The sequence below is a fragment of the Chanos chanos genome, chromosome 6 (assembly GCF_902362185.1).
Source record: "Chanos chanos chromosome 6, fChaCha1.1, whole genome shotgun sequence".
Taxonomy (NCBI): domain Eukaryota; kingdom Metazoa; phylum Chordata; class Actinopteri; order Gonorynchiformes; family Chanidae; genus Chanos; species Chanos chanos.
The window spans coordinates 31,565,724-31,587,617 of NC_044500.1; the positions used below are offsets into that span (position 1 = coordinate 31,565,724).

At 41.0% G+C, this 21,894-nt stretch overlaps 1 protein-coding gene across 1 annotated transcript in view; it reads left to right on the forward strand.

The window, feature by feature from the left end:
• Window positions 1-447: 447 nt before the first annotated feature.
• si:dkey-49n23.1 (semaphorin-3D) overlaps window positions 448-21,894 on the forward strand; it is a 45,536-nt gene continuing 24,089 nt past the window's right edge. Inside the window, exons 1-2 of the mRNA XM_030776675.1 lie at window positions 448-471; window positions 16,621-16,877. Coding sequence (XP_030632535.1) covers window positions 16,706-16,877 — 172 coding nt within the window. The 5' untranslated portion in view covers window positions 448-471; window positions 16,621-16,705. The remainder of the gene's footprint in view (window positions 472-16,620; window positions 16,878-21,894) is intronic.

Consider the following 21,894-nt stretch of genomic DNA (forward strand, 5'->3'; position numbering starts at 1 on the left):
CAAGACAAGTATTAATCCCTGTCTGAAAGCCCAGCCCTCTAAAATGGGTTTTAATCTGTTTTACTATGTACACCTTAAACGAACAGCGTACCTCCATTCGCACTAGATTCTCACAAATTTCTGTTTACGATGAGCACGTGCAGTAGAAACAATCAACGGTCGATCAGTGTCTTAGCACCTGCACAGCCTGTTCTAGTACAACGTGCGTCATAAGCTAAGTGAGCGGATACTGCAGGGACTGGACGGGAATTGTAAATTCAAGTAGAGCAACTACAGTAGAGCCGAATGCCGAGGAGGAGTGGCCGTTCACACACGTTGTGTGTTTGTTTATAATGAGTGGATGAGGATGAGATATAGACACTTCAGCGCTCCGCACGTCACTCCACTGCTCCACACACTCCCTGGCCCTGAGCTGCTGAAAAGTCTGGAATAATTAAATTCTGGCAAGAAGGATCAAAACAACGAAGTCCGGTGAGCTGGTTAAAATTTTAATCTTTCTAGCACGTTCAGCAATATGCTGTCTGTTAAATGAAGAGATTAGAGTAGTTCATTTTTGGACGTCTTCTTAGCTCGTGAATTTTGCATGATGAAGTTAATTAATAAAACACATTCAAAACATAGCCCAATATTCTGGAATTTACTTCAGAAAAAACACTATCGCTACTACTTGTACTACTTCTCTTGTGGAGTGTTGTTGGCTGAACATGCCAAACTATTCCCCAACTGCGAATAATCCTCAATTAGTAATCTGTTTTTTCTTTCTTTTTAAGAAGTAAAAGTATCCTAAAATAATGACTATGGGACAGGGGTGTAGTTACTGTTTAGCCAGTTTTCATTATCAATAACATGTAATATATATATATGTGTGTGTGTGTATATATATATATGTGTGTGTGTATATATATATATATATATATATATATATATATGCATGGATATGTATAATATCCATTATTAAATTGTTAAATACTTCAGAATCGTGCTACTAGTGTGACCTTCAAACAACAACTGTTTTTTCCCTTCTTTGTCAGAGATGACTAATGTCCCTACACCGTTTCCCTTTCCTGTTATGTAGTTTACGTTTACGTACATATTGTGTTTCTCAGGTTTGTGGTTAACTTCTATGTCTCTGTTGTTAATGTCCTTAGGATTAATTAAAATAGCTGTTTTTAATTTACCCAGATCTATCTTGCTAAGTGATTTTGACATATAACAGTTTAAGGCACACCAACTATTGGTCCAATTTTATATTGCTTAAATTCTATGATAAGTGCAACTCTTTTGAGGTTGGAGGGCCTATGCAGTGGATTTAATCACAACTTCACACATTTCTTTTCCTCGTTTCCTTTTGACTTTGACTGAAGATTGATGGACAGATTACATGGGAGAGGTGGATGAACTGTGAGTGTAAGGGTGGAAGTTCATGTTGAAGGGAGTGTGTTTTTCACACCCCCGTTATTTGAAAGGGAGAGATGAGACAAGGCGAGATTGAGTGTGTGGTTGACACATGTTAACCTTTGCAGTGGGAGGGGTCCCCACTTGGCACCCATTTGAGGAAAACCAGGTTGGCTGTGTGGCTCTTATCTGTGCTGCTCAGGACTCTACAGACTTCATTGTTCTTTATCTGCAGTTCTGTTGATGACAATAGCTAAAGCTAACAAACAATGGTAGCCATGCACATAATGGTATTAGTTCTACTGTCTTATAATGTATACAAAACAATACAATACACACAACACTGACAGGGGCTATTAGTCACCCCTATTGTCTCATTTACCTACTTGTTGGTGGCCTGTACAAAATGAAGTTTGGCTTTTAATGCTTTCTTCTTGGTTAACCAAAGAGTAACTCTGGCTGATGACTCCACAATGAAGCATTGAAATGCTTGATCATATTACGTATGTGAAAGGATATTACAATGCTGTAAGAGTTAATGTACTGGTATTAAAAGTGCATTATAAGACTACAATTTTTATCTGAACATTTTGATCATTCTTCAGATTTATGCAAGTTTATTTAATATGGAATTTTAGGGGAAAAAATGTCTTTTTTGAGCTGATGATATATATACACACACACACACACACACACACACACACATATACACACATACATACACATATATATATCCTAATGTGCTTTGCACTTTCCACGCATATCCATGGGTTTTGGAAACATCCACAGTTCTCATGCTGATGTAGCACTGATTTATGAGTATTGGTCTGTTTTCAATTGTGAAAATATCCTTTAATGTCAGTATGATGCTCTGACTGTGCATTGCACAAAGCCTGCTATAGAGGTCTTCTCTTAAGAAAGACCAAGTTTTCTGTTTTTCATCAGTGTCTTTGGTGTTGTTTAACACCCTCAATCACTCCTAATTGTCCTTTCAACAGGACGCCAAAGGCTCTGAAGGACATTCTTCTCTAGTTGCCACTGTTGGATATTTCCTGATTTATTAATGTTTTGATCAGGGCCCATGCATATTGGTCATGAGTCATGTGATATTTGTATTAACTGCCAAAGGATCTCCTCTAGGACTCAGGCCATGCTCCTGTAGTCTGATGTGATGCTTTCCCTTTAACTTTGCGCACTGTGTGGAAGTTTTACCCCAAATTAACCTTCTGCCCTCTTTCCCGGGACCCCTGTATGATGTTACCATCCCGCCATCCCCTGCCTCTCTCCGTTCAGGGGTCTCTACCTCTGGTATGGCTCTGTTTCTCCTCAACCTGGGCTGTCAGAAATGAGTCAGACAAGGTGAGGCAAGGCAAAGCTGGTCCTCCAGATAGAGAGGAAAGAGGTTACTATCTGGACTATAACAGTGTGGACATGCTGTGCTCCATGATTGGAAATCAAGATGTGCATCTCATAGGACCTGTAGTGATACGCAGCGTGATTCTTAGGTGGATCGCAGGACCGCGAAGCGTCACTCTTGTGTGGATGAAATATGGATGGCGTGATTGTGAGAGAGCTTGCACTTCCTGTGCTGCTTTGCCATGGCTTGGCCTGCCAGCACAGATACAGTAAAAGTGTTGCGTGGTAGTTTTATTGCTGTGGAACTTACCAGCGATTGTTCCAGCACAAGTCAAGCAGGCAAGCATAAAACATTCCACGACTGCAGCAGCTTTTGTTCCGTGAGACGGCAAAAGAAGCTGCAGGTCAACAGCACCACTAAATTCCGTCAGGCTATGAATAAAGGGAAGTGGATTTTCATTTACCACTTATCATAATCTGGCTCTGGTCATTTGAAATGGATGAAGTAGTTGCTGTTCACCTCCATATATCTAATTCTTTCTTTCTGTCAAGAAACATTTCGATAGAGAAAGAGCAGAGAAACATCGTGAGCCCAAGGTAAATTAGGATAAGACTAGCTTGAGAATCGTGTAAAATATATAACATCTAAGTATGCAAAGAGTAATGAAATTCATTTTGTATGTTAGTTTATCAGTAAATGGAGTCTGGCTCTTGACATAAAACAGATTATCCTTTTTTCTATTCTTTTTTTCTTTTTTCTTTTTTTAAGAAAGGGCCTCAACAACTCTCCATCACACCAAGTCCCAGAAGGAGGAGCGTTCTGACTCTTTATGTACTAGATCTTAGTTTATTCTTCATTGTTTTTGTGTGCAGTGATAGTGCTGATGTTAACCACATTTTGTCAGTTAATTATTCAGACGCCCCTGGATTTTTCCCTTCATGGGGCATTTGTGGTTTGGGTGTGGATGTAATTCTTCATTCCGTTCACTGATTCAAGATGCTGGAGGAAGTTCTTAAGTATGGCCTAGGAAACAAAGTTAGCTTTGGAAGGTGAAATAACATTAGCAAGTGGACGCTATGTGCAGTCGGGCCATTGTGAAAGAGCCATTGTAGTTCTTGGGTTGGTTGTTTCAAACTATTTTTTGTTCCTTCCTCCCCTGCTGTTTCCTGTGTGTGGTGAAGTGAGAGAAAGAGGGAGAGGGAGACAGAGGGAGAGGGAAGAGTACACAGACCACCCAAAAAGGATGTCACTAGTGTCCCTTTCTCACACAGATTCACTATAGCAGCTGGTTTTTAACTGCTGTATATTTATGGTACAGTGTGGAAAAGTGTGATCAGATCATTTTTAAATTCCTTTCTTCCCTCAAAAACCGGCGATTTCTCATTTTCTCTCAGCAGTTAAAGAACTATAATATAGCAGGGAATCAACAGCTGTTTTGACAATACTTTTAAATTAGATTCTATATCTTTTCACTTGCTTTAAGCATGTGTTTCCTTAAAACACTGACCAAAATGACCACAATAAGAAATATGGATTGTTTTTGGTACTAAATTCAGTTTCCCTGGAAATATAGTAGTTCACATGGTGCCTTGGTCATGCACAATAATCCCAATTGTGACATTTTTAGTTGGTACTTTCAGCTTGAATTGCTGCACTCAACTGTTGAAATCTGCTAGGAGTCTTATATTCTTTGAGGTCTGGTCTCAGTCTCACACATTATGATTCAAATAAAGAACTTCACAATCTTGATCTACATCACATTGTAAATGGAGAACTTCCATTGAGAATGTAATTCAGTCTAAGACTAGACTTAATCCTTGTCTGAGAAACTAGCCCAAAGATGCCTTAAGCTGAAATAATGCATTTTGAAAATGCAGCCACGGGAATTGTTGCTTTGGTCGGACACACACACACACACGCGCGCGCGCACGCACACACACATGCACATGCACATACATACACACACACACACACACACACACAAATATGTTTATGTTTCATTACACCAAAAGTAACTTTACATTATATGAAAATCCTATGGTATCCTTGACATCATGTCAAAATTAATCTCCATTAAAGGCTAATATGTGCTGGCTCAAACACCAGAAATATCCAGAAGGGTCAATCATAAATATTAATCCCACACACACACACACACACACACACACACACACACACACACACACATATATATACAGTTAAATATGCTTGTCGTTTATTAAAAGTTGTAGGTATTTTTCTCTTTCTGGGGATGCAAACTGTGCAAACTGTTAACCCAAGACTAAACATTCCATCATTATAAGTCATCTCACTGGCCCTCCTGCTGAAAAGCTCTTTTTATTTTTTCATGCGATCTTTGTACATCAGTGTGGATCAGCGTTGATGTCTAAATCTGTCTATTCATGGCCTGGAGTGTTATACTGTGTTATGACAAGTCATGAAACCTTGGCTTTGACAAGCTGTTCGTGTTTCGCCATAAACATAAGTAATGCCAGACACAGAGTGTCTTTCCATCTGGGACAACAAATTGTAAACATGCCATGTAACAGAAATGTCTGTGTTGTATAAGGACAAAGCCTGGTTGCTTTTCCACATTGTCATTTTATGTAGTAACATGCTCCTCACCAGAATGAAATAGTTTCCATGCAAACAGATAACAAGTGCCTACATTTAGAATCATCATTCTTACTGATAAAAAAAAAAAAACAATATTTCTTTCAGCTGAACCCTGAATATGACTGACGGGGTTGATGCCTTTGAGGCCAAAAACATAAAAGTCCAAATTTGGAACCTATTATGAACTTAGTCACTGAGATAGCCTGGCAAAAATGCTGATGGTGATTGCTTATTCACAGTTGTTTGATGAATTACTTTGTACTTTAATGTGAGGGTTTTTGTTTGTGCCAAGTCTCTCACTTGCCCTTATATGTAGACCCTTCATTCCTTTTAGAGTTTCTGACAGCTAAATAAGCTGGTCAGAGACTTATAAAATGCCTGTATGATCATCCTTGGCACCAGAATGGCACACTGTCTTCTGCTCTCCGTGTGCGTGTCATGATCTGTGAAACTGGCAAGCTAACAAACATAGTCCCCAACAAGTGACTCAATAGCCTATTGTATTGCTCCACTATTATCCTAATTAATTGGTCCTTATCTCTACCGAGTCAACAATAATGCAATCCTGCCAAGCTTTGAGCTTCCTTCCCATAGTACATCTGAGTAAACCTGCTGTCTGGCGCCAACCTCAGGAAGACATGGAGTGAGACTGGAAGTGGCTCCAAGTGGGGCAGGCAATGGGAGTTTTCCTCTCAAACACCAAACCAGCTGTTCCACTGTCAAACAGTGCCATGCCCAACATTGTAGTCTGACAGCATCTTTCTCCGCTAAACTCCTGCTCTGTTATGGTTTGAGAGCTACAAACATACTTGGTTATTATTTCCTACAGAGACCTGTTTATTTGAGTTATGGTAGGACAATGCAGTTGATGAGAATGTGTTTATTTTTGTCCACTATTGTTCTCAGTAGCATGGTCCAAGAGGAGCTCGAGTGTTGTAAGAGCAACTGTTGCCTCATTTGAAATTGTGTTGCGCGTTCAGAGTTGGATCCCACTTAGGCACTGACCACTCAAGGTCTGTTTGAAATAGGCATAGGTTTGGTCGTGGTGTGTTTGAAAAAGGATTCATGGGGCCTGTGGTTATGGCACTAGTGGGCAACAGGGATTAGGCCTTTTGATAACCAGTGACAGAGGTACACTCTCTGGATGATACATATGCTGCTTGACTCAGTGTGTGACTTTCACTCATGAAACTGCCACCAAGTATCCACAGCTCATTCTCATGGAAAAGCCAACACTGCTCTGTAACCTTTTCTCAGATTTCTGAAATCATTATTCAATGGAAAGCCAGTGATTCAACTTGTCCAGTGTCTGTATTTCATGCCATTATGCACTTTGTAATTGTCATTTATGAGCATAAACTCAAATAAGCCTCTGCTGAAAATTTGCTGAATGAATGCCAAAGCAGTCAGTGGTCCAAAACGTGGATATGCTGTTGGAAAAAACAGTCTGAGCTGCCTTGGCCTGATTAAGCACTTGTTCCTGCTGCTGGTCTGATGAGACAATCTTACTCCACCAGCTCATCACTGAGCCTCACCAGAAGAAGCAATAGAGATAGCTCCACTGGGCCTGTCCTCCCCTGACTCTGGGGGTGTATAGCCTGACCTTGGAGGTCCTGTCGTGTCAACGTGTGATCCACAGAGAACATCTCCTCCCTGTGTGGAGCTATCCCTGTGTTTTCTCTGCCTTTATAACAACTGGCAATGGAATTCCTCGGCCCAGGGCCCGAGATAAATCAAAGCGAGATTATGGGGAAGTATGCACTGGGAGAGCTAGCAAGTAGAGATAAAAACCCATTGTCAGAAGTCTGCTTTCGTCTCTGATTTACTTCCCCCTCCTCGCCCGCATCTTGCAGGACTTTACTATCGCACGAGCATGTGATGGAGAAGAAAAAAAAAGGTTAGCAACCCCAACAGGTTTGACGTAAGGATTATGAGCAGCCTCATAATTTTGCATTCCATACGCTATGCGTTTCGGATCAGGTGTCTTTGCGTAAATCATTTACATTGTATTGGATAAGTTATCATGAAGCTGCCCCACATCCCTAACTTTTGGGAGTTGGACCATTGTGTGTATAACTTAGCTCCAGCCTCTTCATCTTCTACCAGGGGATCAGTGAATTGCTCTTAAGGTCTTAGCCATGGAAATCTGCAGATATCAGTAATTGATCCCTTGGTTAAGTTTATGTGTTTTCACTTTCTCTTTAAACTGAGTTAAACCATACAGTGGGATCTTTTAATGAGCTACATCTACAGATGGCAGCATGGAACAGCCCTTTAATTTTGATCAATTCAAGCTATAATTCTTCCCATTATCCCCCTCAGGACATGGTTATGGATAAGCAGAGGTCTCTGGAAATACTTTTCTTAATTCCAGGAAAGTTCCCTTGCCTTATAATTAAGTTTCTACAGCAAAAAAATGGCAAAGGCTTTTTCACCAGGAAGAATGTGTTAAAAAGCAAAATTGTATGCATGTGTGAATGTTTTTCCCCCACAGAAAGCCACACTTCACATTATGGTTAGTTTGTATTCATTCACACACTGAAAACTCATTTAAGGTAAAAGCTTGATCCCAGTTCTGGTTTAATGAGTGCTAAACACCACATGCCAGAGGGTTTAAACAGAAGACAATTTGAAAGACAGCTCAACAGAGGGTACTCACTCTGTTAGAAACAAACTGGCTCCAGTGTCAGCCTGAATTACCATAGTGCAATCTGCCATTTGAATGTCAGACTGCTTGAGCTTGCTGTAAGTGGAAACATGAGGATGTGTTTTATGGATGGTGTGACATCGAAGTTATGAGAAACAGGGTCATTTAGACCACCAGGGATGAAGTCTCCAAAACTCAGTGTGTGTTATCTCCTAAGGAGCAGTTCATTTTGGTTGACAGCACATGTAATTTTCATAAAGGGTCTGATGTTACAAACGGGACTTTGGACAAGTTTTCGGAAGGAGTAAACTGTTTGTTAAGATTAACATTGTTTTCCCTGGTCAGTGACCACAGAGGCTGTTCAAGAGGGTATTTCCTAAAGTCTGCCATGTATGGACTCAACTGCAAATTTCATAACGTTGGAAAGGAGACAGGGTTAATTGGTCAGTAATCTTCTCTCTTTGTGTCTCATCCTATTGCCTCTCTGCTTTTAGCTACAGGTTAAGTGGAATCGGGATTACTAGGACTCTATTACATTAACTGTAGCTGAACAGAGTCTATTGTGGCTAGTGAACAATTTGCAATGTATACTCCTAATGCAAAATAATAATGGCAGCCACAGCTCTGGAAGACATCAGGACACAACTATGCGGAGAAAAAAAGTTTTAGGAGAAAGAAACAAAAGGGTTGTGTGTGAGAGGGGTCTGGCAATTTGGTCAATTCGACAGAAGAAAGGAACATGTGAAACAGAGTAGATGTGAATAGAGATTTACTATTCACTGGAAGGTGAAAATAGAGAGGCTGAATTAAATTTTCTACAAATTATATATTTTATTTTGTTTTCCTTTTTTGTCAACAAGCAAAGCAGGGCTTGTATTTAAGCTTGTTTATATCTCTAATGATAGGACAGAGTCTGCAGCACTATGAACAAGCAAATAAAAACAAAACCTTGTAGTTAAATTATATTGGCCATGGAAAGCATGTTACAATTAATTTTGTTTTAGATTATGTATTCTTTCATGTTTGTGAATTTGAGTTATATTTGTAAATAAATCACTTTTTTCCTTTGACAATACAGCAAGAGAACATTTTATCTGTACTGTTGGCAAGGATGTGTGTATATTGTTATCTTCAGTCTTAAACAAACTGGTTTGAAGTGTAGCAGGTGTTGGCTACTGTTCACTCATCACAGACTAAACAAAGACTAAAGCAACATATTGTGTCTAGACAGGGATCTTAACAAGGTGCTTTTAACTGCCTTTCAACAATAAAACTCCCAGAGGGCTCCAGTTGGGCGAGACAATTTTAATATCACGCGTCCTTGAGGTGATACAAAGATCTCTTAATAAGGAACACAAGCCAGTACTTGATGAAAGCGATCCACCTGTGTGGACTTCTCGAATAGCAGCAAAATAGAAAATCTGTCAGTGACTCCTAGGCCACTGACATACTCTTTACTTAAGTGGTATCGTATGGAAGCTGGAGGGAAGTCTCTTGCGGACTACACAGAGCCACAAGGTCAGGGCGCCTTGAATTGCTTTATCTGTTTGTTTCGCGATACAAACACAAACCGCGTACGGTTGCCATAGCCCGGGAGGAAGTGAAGAGGAATTCAAGGCATTGTGCTGCTACTGTCCTCTCATTTCCTGTCCCCCTGGCAATCATGAGGAAGGGCTTGTTAAAGAGGTTGTTATTTGGAATTTAAATGCTCAAAGAGATATTTCCGATGTGTCCTGATGAACATTCCCATGCTTTTGTGGTATGCTTGAAATGCATTGTCATCCTCCCTCTTCATTCCATTCTAATACCAGTAGTCTGGGCTGAAAACCACAACATTTGGGATGTCCCTTTTTTCCTATCTTATTTCAAAGCGAATTATTTGTACGCCTCCAAGGTATTTTCAAACATTTCAATTGCCGTTTTCATCAACTTTGTACGATTGATAACCTCTTTTTAAAACACACAGATCACAGTGTCTGTTTATTGTACTACAGTCAGAAGATTCAACTTAACACTCCATCATTTCCAGTGTATCTAGACATAAGACTCCTAGAAGTTGAAGCCAAGTTGATAGATTACTCATCCATGACTCTTTCCCAGCCGGTCTATGTTGACAGATATTGTTGTTTTTGGATTCCCAGAGAGGCTAAGAGCATTAGACATGAGACAATAGCAAAGGGGTTTGGGTTATAGAGCGCCAGGGAGGAGGAAGGGTCTTTCTTTCACTTGAATGCTTGTTAATGACATCACACAGTCATTCAGTGAACTTGTATGGGAATCAGGCACTTCGGAATACTAAACGAACAGCCTTGGAATGCTCGCTTCTCACCCCAGGAAAATGAGACCTGTTGAGGTTGTTCCATGTCATTCACAATTAGCTGTTTACGCTGATTTGGCTGAGCTGTTTCTGAATGTTGCGAGGACCAGCGTGAGACTTAGCAGAGGCATAAGAGTCATCAACAAAAGAAGTTACAATTAATCTTTCCTGACTCTGCATTCAGGCACATATTCTGGATGACATATTGCCCAGTGCTGTAATATATGGCGATGAAAACACTTTTCATAAGTGGCCTGCGTAGAATTCTGCAACATTAGCTGAAGCCGTAGACTGCAGAGTGTAGTTAGTCTGTTTGTTTTTTTCCCAAGACTTCAATACAATATTTTATTTGCTGATTTGTGAAGGTGAATGTTTCTGAATCATTTGAACCAAACTGGGGATAAACGGGACTTTCTCTCCTTTTCCATATTTATTAAAATCACATCAGTTGGCAGACAAAATCCCTGTGTCATTACAATCGCTGTGAAAGACTAACAAACCACAGAGTCCTTCTATGCACCTCTAAATCTGTGAGATTTTGTAAGTTTAGGTTGTATACCAGCCAAACTACAGTTTTGTTTTTGATATCCATATCAGGTATTGTGATGCTTTTACTTCAGACTTTGCTCTGAATGAATAAATTCACTGTGTTTATCTGACACTTAGAGAAAAAGATCCAGTTATATTGACAGAAACACACAGGCAGAGGAATAATATAAAATGTGTTATCCGTGTCAATGTGAAGTGAGAGGCAAAAATGAAATATGAAACATATTAAGTACTGTTTGAAACAAGATGAAACACATTAATGCAACTGAAAGAAAGATGGAAGCATTAGTCCGTGGATTGTCCATGGATTATACGTTTTAAAAACCCATCTTACTTTGACAGTATAATATATAAATATATGAAATCCATTCTTCAAACATCACCTGGTCATTGTTATGTATGGGTCATGATAAGGTCAGTTCTGCTTCAGTAAAATTATGTTTTGACATTCTCTCTCTCTCTCTCTGTCTCTCTCTCTCTCTCTCTCTCTGTCTCTCTCTCTCTCTCTCTCTCTCTCTCTCTCTCTCTCTCACACACACACACACACACACACACACTCACGCACATCCTGTGAAACTACTCTTCCTAGACTTCTCGTTTTATTGTTTTTTTTTTCCTGGTTAATGTCAAGAGTAAACAAATGCATGAAGAATAGCTGGAATTTGGTCATTAGAGTAGTATTAAGTGTCCCTCAAACAATGGCAGTGCCTGAAAATGACGTGAATTGCTCTTTTCAGTATGGTTAATTTCTTCTGTGTAGACATGAATGTGCGTGCCTGCACTTTTCCAGAAAGGGGAGGGGGAGGGGTGTGTGTGTGAGTGTGTGTGTGTTTGGGGGGGTGAGGGGTGGAGTCCTTGTCTTGCATTGGCATTTGATGGGGGGGGCATACATTCGCTCCTAAAGTTTGGGAAAGATACTTCTTCAGATGGAAATGCCTTGTAATTAATTTCCAGCTTTGTAGCAGGCCCTGGGTGTTCTCAGAGAGACACAGTGTCTAGAGTGGACAGTAAATCTCTTTCTTCGCATTTTCTTTATGTCAGATGGTGGTACCTACAGGTGAGGAGTATGGTGCTCTGTTGGTCTGGGGGATCTGGTATGTGAAGGAGTGACGCTCACTTTGGCCCAGTACTCTTTAACTCCAACAGCGGGCAGGGCCAGAGGATTACTTTGTTAATAAAGAGGTCAGGATCACTGAAGTATTGGTGTGGGAGCACTCTCTGCAAGACTGAAATACTTCAAATAAAAGTTCAAACAATCACCTACCACACACATGACTGTAATGGCCAACAAACATCTGGGTTCCCTTTGTGTTCTCACTTGTTTGGTAAATCTCCCAGATTACACTTGCGGCTTTGGCAGAGACAGACAGACATCTCTATCAGTACTGCAGTTACAGAGGGTCTGTGGTGCTTCACTTACTGAAAACCCCTTTCAGTTTTGATCATCCAGATTGGGCGTTGCATTGGAATTTTAAATGTGATCTGATGAAATGATCTCATGGTACTCCAGCAAACAGAGACATCCATCCCAATTTCAAAGTCTCTTCAAAGCTACTTTTCCAAGGAATCAGACCTGGAATCAGTCATGGCAGAAACACCTGTGAATCTGGACCATGTTTAATCAAGTATGAACAGTCTTTTGTCCAGCAAAATCCAAGCCTTGAAATATTGTTTTAACTGCTTATTCAAAGCAGCCCATGCGGCTTTTCTTTAGTCAAACAAAACAGAGCGAAAACCAGTCATTCATGTCTTCTTTATCCTTTTTGTTTAGATAGAGAAATGCTTGCTGCCCTATATTGGAATCCACAATTGTAGTATTATACTGGGACTTGGTATCTGCTGTGCTGTGCCAACCGTATGCCCAGGGGAGTGATTGGCAGGCACACAGTGGCACTCAAAACATCCTGTCTGTACCATTTTGTCCCATGTCTGAGGCCTCAGAGTGGTTGGAATTGGAGGCGAGTTTGTGTTCTCTAACCGCTAATCAGGCAGCATTGAGTTGCATAGCAGGACTGTTGAGGCTAGCCGTAGAGTAATTGTGTAGCCTTTTTCTTTATTGAAGTCTCCTAGATCAACCAAAGAAGGTTAGAGGGTTTTTTTTTTTCCCTGTCAAACACACGTCAGTGTGTTTGTGTCTCAGATGGAGATGGAGTGGATTAGAATGAGAATGCGCCTGGTTTTAAAACTCTGCTGGAGAAATGTTCAGCACACATACTGGAGTGTCTTTCTGCTTGCTAAAGCGGGGACCGGACTGCATGTTTCTTGGCTGGCTAAGTTTCAGTATTGTCCACTCTCAGGGTAGCAGGTCTTTTTCACAGCTCAGTAAAGATACTAATGAGACGACTTGTTTTTCTTTCACCCCATGTCAATCCAAAGAACTGCACTTTACTAAGCTACTCTGGGAAAGAAAGACTTAAGCTCCTTTCTTATTTGGTTTAGACTGCTAGAGTCTCTCAATGAAGTATAAACTGTGTAAGCTTTTGAGGGTGCATTGCACCATTTGATGTTTAAAAACTCTATTTAAACCATTCTTTTGGAAAACACACAGTTTAAAAGGTCCTCTGTTTCAAATTTGCAAATTTTCCAGATCATGTGTTATGATGTAAAAAGCAAGAGTATTCGATGTTGTCTCCTCATTCATCAGTGGTTTCCAACATTGACAAATAGCATTTCTTCTGTATGTCAGAGTAATAATCCTGGTTTAGAAAGCCCTGGTGAGAGTGTCTTAAGTAGTGGAACATTGCCAGGCAGCATGAGTGATCACCGAAGCACAGCTAGAGACAATTCCCTGCTGTTCACTGCATTCTGACCACTCGCAAAAACCCAATAGGCCCAGGAGAGGAAGTGAAGGTGCTCATCCATTACATTGACAGTGTCCTACAACAATCAGCTTAAGCCAACCATTATGGACCAAGCTGTCCTCAGCTTGTTTTAATTCTCTTTTTTTCACCACTTTTGTGCCAGGGCTCTCTCCACTTAAATAATATCAAAATGTTTGCCTTCAGTGTGAAGTGAAGAAGAAAAGCAGCATCAACAGTCTTCGACCACCTGCAGTTTGTACTTGTTCCAGTTCACTCAATTTATTCTGCTATGTCAATGTAAATGTAAAAGATGGCCTTGAAGGTTTGGTTTCTATGAGTCAAGAAAAAGAGACATTTTGTATTTCAACCATTCAAGGTCATTAATTAGGCTTTTCTCCAACTCTAGATGAGGAGTGATGGCTACTACAGTCACTGTGCCCTTGTCTGAGCTATGAGCGTGTTATTGTATTGCATTGTTGAGCTTTAAGGAAGTTTTGTGTCCAAGGAAGCAGTCCTGTATCCGGAGCAAGAAGTCATTGACCTCCTGCTTCGTGTTCATCTGACTACGCCATTGGATCTTGTGCTCTCTCTTCCCACTGTAAATTTGAACATTTTCCAACTTAATTGGAAAGTTCCGCCTTTAGCCGGTTTAAGCTCAAAACCAGTCAGACATATCTGTCTAAGATACATTTCTGGATTTCCACTATACCAGTGAGAGACAAACTGGCTCTGAGAGAGTTTAAAACATCTAATACCATAAAGTGGAGAATGGAAAGCTTATTGGGGTTACCGTATAGGCTATGCACTTAATAAAAAAGAAAAGAGTCCTAGAGCACTGAATGTGAGAAGTGAGCATAAAGTGAGACAGTCAGCCAGAAGTCTCTTTTGAGTCATTAGCGGTGATTGAAAACATGTCCTGCGTTTTCATTATAAATCAAGAACAGTGGAGCAGGCAGAGGTTTATGATATGATAGGCAATTCAAATCTGATCTTTTTTCCCCCTCCTGGGTTCAGCTGCCGCTGACAAAGACACACAAAAAAGTCAAATTAAAATATAGAAATACTCCAAAATCGTTTTTAAGGGGGTTACATTTACACTAGGTTAATATACTGGAGACCGTTTCCATTATATGGAGCTCAAACTTGTCAGTGGGCCAAGAGTGTTATTTTATTTCCTTTTGTAGGAAGATAAATGAGTTTTGAGAGTTTGGAGAAAGTTAAGAAAGCTCTCTGGTCTCTACTCGAGTCGCACACCTGCACCGTGTCCACAGCAGTAAATCCAGACTTGGGCTTTGGGTCCATGCCTTGATGAGAGAGCACAGGCGAGGTTTGTAAATCAGCCAGGGGCTTAATGTGTCACTGAGTCAAGCCCGTAAACCTGTCACCATCTTCAAACCACTTGATGCTTTGCAATCATCCCTCTTTGCATTTTAGAACTCAGATCAGATAAATCACTGGGAATTTATGAATGTGAGTTTAAAGTGACTGATAAGGTGAGACTGAGTTTCTCTGGATATTGAAGTTTCCTAAATCCATGGGCTGAATATATGTATGCTGAGGATCTTTGTGGGGGGTCATTGTGTCATGGAAACATTCTAATTAGTTACATTTTGGAAATTGTTAAAGTTTTGAAAAAGAGTGCCTATCTTTATTTTGCATATGTTTACACAGGAGCCGCTTTGGCCTGTGTTTTAATGTATCCCGGGGGTCCCCTCACTGGCATGAGTGGAGTGGTTTGGCTTTCCAGCATGGGAAACAACCGGACAGCATAAAAAATGCTCTTTTCAATGAGCTTCTCTATTTCTAGCATAGTTAATATACTCGCAGAGGAGAATTTGAATTTGATAACAGAGTCATTCGAAATGCGCCCCATCTCAAAATATTCCTTTAAAAACCCCCAAACTATTTTTGTAGATAGAAATAAAATGTAATTATGACTTTGCTGTTTCCATCAAATCCACCATATATTTATGTTGCCTGGATTGTATTTTAGTGTTATTGGAGGGAAGTGGTAAAGTGTTTAGAGGTTACACAAGCAATTTGTTTACATAGTTCGACCCCTGCGGGGAAAGAAAATAAAGATTGGGGGTGCTGATTAACCATGGGAACGCGGGTCTCTGAACAATGGCTCAGTTTCCCCCTCCTACCGTGAAACAAGTCCTCCAGAGGTCAAGCTGGCACACCGTTCACACTCTCACACAACGTTCTTATCAGGTCTCTCACTAACGTTTTAATAAACATACCTTTCGGGACCGCAACTCCCCCCTAAAAGTGTTGTCTGTTACCTCTTTGGGATTAAGCACTTCCCCAAACATTGTTTGACCTGAGGATGTGAAGTGTCATTGAGCGTGGCTCCAGCTCATTACAGCAAGCGAGCTGGCGTGCCTCAGGATGAGAGAGGGATGCCATCACTCAGGATTTCTATTTAGAAAACATTCGTAGGGCCATTGTCATTGTTAGAGAATGTCTCACAGAGTCCTCTTCAACCCTGTTGAGGCAACGCATCCTTAACTTGAAGAGGAAAAAGGACTATTTTTTCCTTGTCTGGTCGACTGTCTGTGAGGATTTTGGCCACTCAGCCAAATTCTGCCCATAAATGGTCATGTAAGATCTGGTAAATCAAGTTTACATGTCTCTGTGTTCCTCTCCTCTGCCAAATGCTCTTCCAAACTGATTGGACTCTAAGATGAGTGCATGTTCAACCTATTTACACTGTGGTTGCATTATACACTTAAAATGTAATAAAATCCAGTTATATTCAGATGTTGGTCTCGGATAAACCTTTATTTACCAAACCCTGTGTTACTTTTTGTTGAGTAGTTTACTTCGATAAATATTTAGTTTTTCAACCCACATTGTAATGGTAATCTTTCTGTCTGTCTCTCTCCCCTCTCTCTATCTGTGTATGTCTGTGTGTGTGTGTGTGTGTGTTCTGCAGAGGACTCTTGGATGCTGCTGGGAACAGCAGGAGGGTGATGTGACAGAGTAGACCGCCTGCGTTGACTGACCTAAGGAAGTTGGAGATGAGGATTGTGAGGTTCTGGAGGACTGAAGTGAGAGGTGGGGTAAACAGGCTGTGTGTTGGGACCTATAGTCTACTGCTCACTGTGCTGCTCCATCTACTACTCCCTCTTACTTCATCCAGCAGTGCCTGGAGTCAGAGTGGAGCCCCACGCCTACAGCTCTCCCAAACAGGTTAGGCTTCAGCGCACACACGCACACACACTCACACACGCACACGCGCACACGCACACACGCACACACGCACACGCGCACACACACACACACACACGCACACGCACACACACACACACTCACAAACTCACATTCACACACGCGCACACACACACACACACGCGCACACGCACACGCACACGCACACACACTCACACACACACACACACACAGGCACGTGCACACAAAGACACATACACACCCACACACAGCCAATAAAGTAATTGTCCCAGAGAATGGTAAATGGAGGGTGGAGGGTGGTTTTAGATGTATTGTTTTAATTTAATGAGATCATGTCTGAAATTGGTGGAGTTTTGTTTTCCGGACTTTCTAACCATAGTGGCCCTTAACACATCTGGACAAACCACTCTGTCAGGCTGGTGTTTTAGTGAGGAGAGGCCCATTAGTGACTCTGCTGTTGTCTTGGCTTACATCCGTTTGACCCTGGGGACATCAGCCGGGTCAATTAACTTGTTAAGACACAGTTCAGCAGGGAGCAGCTGTAGTGAGCCAACACTACTATTAACCCCTGCTTCAGGAAGAAAGTACACAAAACAACACAAGCCATATTTCGATATATTGCTAAACTACAGAGCGTTGAGTAGATTGAATTTCTAAAGTGGAGTTAGACAACATGGCATTCAGAGCGTCACAGTTTTGACCTCATATTCACCGTAATTTATCATATGAAATGTTTGTTTCCAGATATCATATCATTTTTGTGAGAAAGGTCTTTTCTGTCTCATACAGTACATTATAATGTTTGGCATAATATTGATGATAATGTGTAGACATCCTGTTTCATGCATGTGGATGATCTGGACCATCTTATAGAGTATATTGTAATGTCTGGCAGAATATCCATGGATTTATCTGTGATGTTCCTTATCATATAATATTATCCAATATTCAAGAGAATCCATGTGAAGCAAGAGCTAGTCTCTGATAAATATAATGAATGTCTGAGACAGCCGTCTCTATATTATGAAATGGCTTTAAATCAAAGGGTTTAAACAGAGTTTAGGGTTCTTAGCTAGAACATTTAGGACTTGAGGGATTTGTGGCAGACAATGATATGAGCTTTTCTTCATCTCCTCTCTCTCTCTCTCTCTGTCTCTCTCTCTCTTTGTCTCTCTCTATCCCCCTCTCTCTCTCTCTCTCTCCTCTCTCTCTCTCTCTTGTTTTCCTCCTCTTTTTACAATGACACATATATCTTCCTCTGTTAATGATAGACACATATCATCATGTCTTTTTCCTCTTCTTTTTTCATAATTTCTTTTTGAACGATTACCCCCTGACTGTTGTAATACCAGCTCGACGTGAACCACTTTAATCACAGTCACATGAATGACATCACTGTCCTGAATGTGACAGTGGCTGTGACCTCACAAACTAAACAATAACAGAGATATGGGCTCGTCTCTTAACTCGTCGCTCACGCTCGCCTGTCTGAGGTTGGGCGCGGAACTTTCCCAAAGTCCTGTCACGTTATCTGCGCGTCGCAGTCGATCCTGGGTGCCGACCCATTGAACTTTCTGGAACCCACAGGAACCTGGTCGTCTTCCTGAAGGGAAAGCGTTCTGAGGGGAGGCGGCGGACGCCGCTTTGTTTTTGTTGTAGTGGCCAATGTGCTTCCCATTATCTCCCACCCTGCTTACAGAAGTTCCCAACATGCACATCATCTCAAGGGCATGGTGTATTTACAATACAGCGCAGAAGACCTCCAAACACTGGCAGAGAAATTCAGAGCCCAGACGTAACTCATTACCAGACCCAAGTGACTTGTTTTCCTTGTAGGTATATCCCAATCAGATTCCGTGGCTAAACTCTGGAGAAACACTGGAAAATCCGTATGGAAAAATGACATATTGGAGATTTATTTAATAAACCTGGACACAGTGGTTTTGTGCAGAGGTTAGGTTTCACAGTCTTGTGCTTTAGAGTGGCAGTACACATTGGTGTCTGTGTCTTCAAAGTGTTTTTTTTTTCTTTTTTTTGTTCTGGTCATTCATTTGGGGTTTTCCATGTCATTTGAATTGGAGAGAGTGGATTGGTGTACAGTGGGGGAACTTTTAAAGTCTGTGACTTTAAACAAGTCCACATAAGCGTTCGACATTGATCAATGGGTCTCAGCTATGCTTCCAGGAGCACGGCCCTCAGGTACGGTCTGCTTGTCCACTGATGACGTTAAGCTATTGAAACAGATGATTTTATTGTCTGTGAATGTAACTAACTTCCTCAGTTTTCGCTTGCACAACCTTTGAAGTCAAAATCAGATCAACCCATCCTAGGCTTGTGTTTATTTATTTATTTTTTTTCTTTTGCGGATGCTTGCCAGCAAAATCCTATCTTCGTTTTTTTTTTTTTTTTGACAAGAAAGCTTGATAGAAGAGTGGACTAGAACCAAAGTAAACAGACAGTGTGGTTTGGAGTGACTTTACATCTGAGTTGTTCTGTAACGGAGTTTATACCTCACACTACCCACTGGCATTCTGACAGCTGCAAAAGTGTCCGTGTCCCAGAGATAACGGTCATTAGAGTTCGGTCTCACAGTTTCTGTGTCTCCATTATGTACAAATGAATAATTTTTAAAGCAATCACATAACTATGACTGCACATTTATGCAGCCAAAAACACCCTTGTGATTCATGGAAAAATAACACACTTCAACAATTTATGTGTAGTTTCTATCTTTTTTTAGTGATATTTTTGTACTGTAATCAGAAAACACAAATTTCTCCAAACTTATTCATCAGCTACCAATGATAATACACTTCAAGATAACAGATTAAAAAAAAAAGTATGTCATGTAAGACTATCGTTTTTTATAGACTTTCTGGTTAATTTGATGGCAATCATTGTGCAGTTATGAACTGTAGGGTGTGTGTGTAAAAAGGCATTTTCAGCTCAACTCAGCAAAAGAGTTGATGAAGCACAGATTTACTGGAGAACCAGTGGTGCTTGGAATGTGACCATTTTGAAGAAGCTCCTGATAGAGAGAGATCACTTGTGCCATGTGGTGTCATGGTGATGACCTCTGACTTCCTGACCCCAACGCCATATGTGTGCGAGTGTGTGTGTGTGTGTGTGTGTGTGTATGTAAATCTGTAGTAACGAGGTGCAGTGTGTGTGAGTGTTGGGGATGAGCCATGAGCTTTGACAGGAGCAGTTAATGAAAACATCAGAACATGGACACTGAGCAGAAATCACTGTCAGCCTGGCAGATGCTGTTTATCAAAGAATGTGCTGCTCAGAATCAGGAAAGTGTTGGATCTCTCTTTTCATAGCCTAGAGAGCAAAGTCAAAGCAAAAGAAATGGTAAACAGGTATTTCATATACCACAGTATTACTTTTGTCTGGCCTGAACAATTTGTTTGTCTGTAGCTGCTGCCTGCTATATGGAGATGTGGGTAAAGTTTATTGTACAGCATACGTATCCTATTATGAGATTCCCATTTCTTTCTTTCATTTACATTTTTACTTGTCGCTCAGAGAAAAACATGGTCAGATCCTTCTGAAAGAAACTGTCCCATTCTCATGGAACCCCCCTAGCTTCAGTCTCTGGCATTTGTGCTGGTTGACTGGAGCTGGGAACTGTATGACCACAGGTGATAAATGCAGAGACCTTTTACATTCCTCTTTAGAAGATAAGAGATTCTTCAAGATTGTAAGTGATTGCGTGCCTTTGCTAAAGCAGCATGGGGTAGAGTTTGTCTTGGATCACTGGCAGGATCTGGGTTGCCTCACTTGGCTTAAGTCTCCCTCATTCAGAGGCACTTAAGGAGCCAAATGTGTATCTCTCTTGCTCTTTCTCTCTTTTTCTCCCTCTCACAGTGTGTGTGTGTGTATGTGTGTGTGTGTGTGAAAGAGAGAGAGAGAGAGAGAGAGAGAGAGAGAGAGAGAGAAAGAAAGACTAGGTTTCATCACCTTTGCTCTGGCACTGGGGCAATTAAGCACGCACCCTGTGGCCTCCCCGGGAGTTGACGTATTACAGAACGTTCTGGAACATAACGAAGAAAACAGCTCAGGGTCGAATGGCTGCAGCTCAAGCGGGACGTCCTCTCATCACCACCGTGTTTCAGTGAGGCACCACTGCCCTCCAGAGAACCTCTAACGTGCATCCCACTATGCCAGAATACCTCACCAACTGTGCTTGTTTCCCTTTAGGAGAAACTGAGAGGCTGTCAGTGGAACACAATGGTGATTGCAGGAGCAATCTAAATAATTTTGTTTGTCTTAAATAACTGTGTTGATATTTTAACCACATTTTTCCTGCTCTCCGTGGGGGGAAAATAACAATGTTCATGTAAAGAGGAGGAGGAGGTCTTCTGATTGCTTCTCAGGGTGTAATATCTCAGCCGGGGTTTGAACTGACCTTCGACGCGTGCTAATGAGTCTGTTTTTCTTACCCTCTATTTGAGTTTATATCAATTCAACAGTTTGCTAAGGGAGGGCATCAACCTCCCATACTTGAGTACTGTCAACTTTCTAAAAACTTTGAAAAATAAAAACAAGAAGAGGAAGAAAAAGAAGGGGGAGAAAGGTCTTGACACCAGTAAGCGAGCAATGGAGAAAATATTTCCTTTCACCTGGGAATTCAGATGCCATCGGATGAACACTTGAAGGACACTCCTGTCTTTACTGCAAAAGTCTGTATCTGTTTGGGTCTAAAACGGGAATCCGGATGTCCTCAATCACAAGGGCCCCACAGTCATTTTAAAGGGACATTGAGTCCTAAGCAAAGCACTTATAACACAAGGTCCCTCCAAGGTCAACATATTGCCGCAAATTATTCTCAGATTGTAGCTCTGCTTTGTCTGACTGTGGCCTTGTGTTTTAAGACAGGATTTATCGACTGTAGACGGCCAGAAGTATGCGTCGATGTTTTTTGTTTTTTTTCAATGATTGGGTTATGTTGGCGTTCACATGGAGTAAGTGCCCAGCTTGATATATTTAACCATTATGCAAATGTATTTTT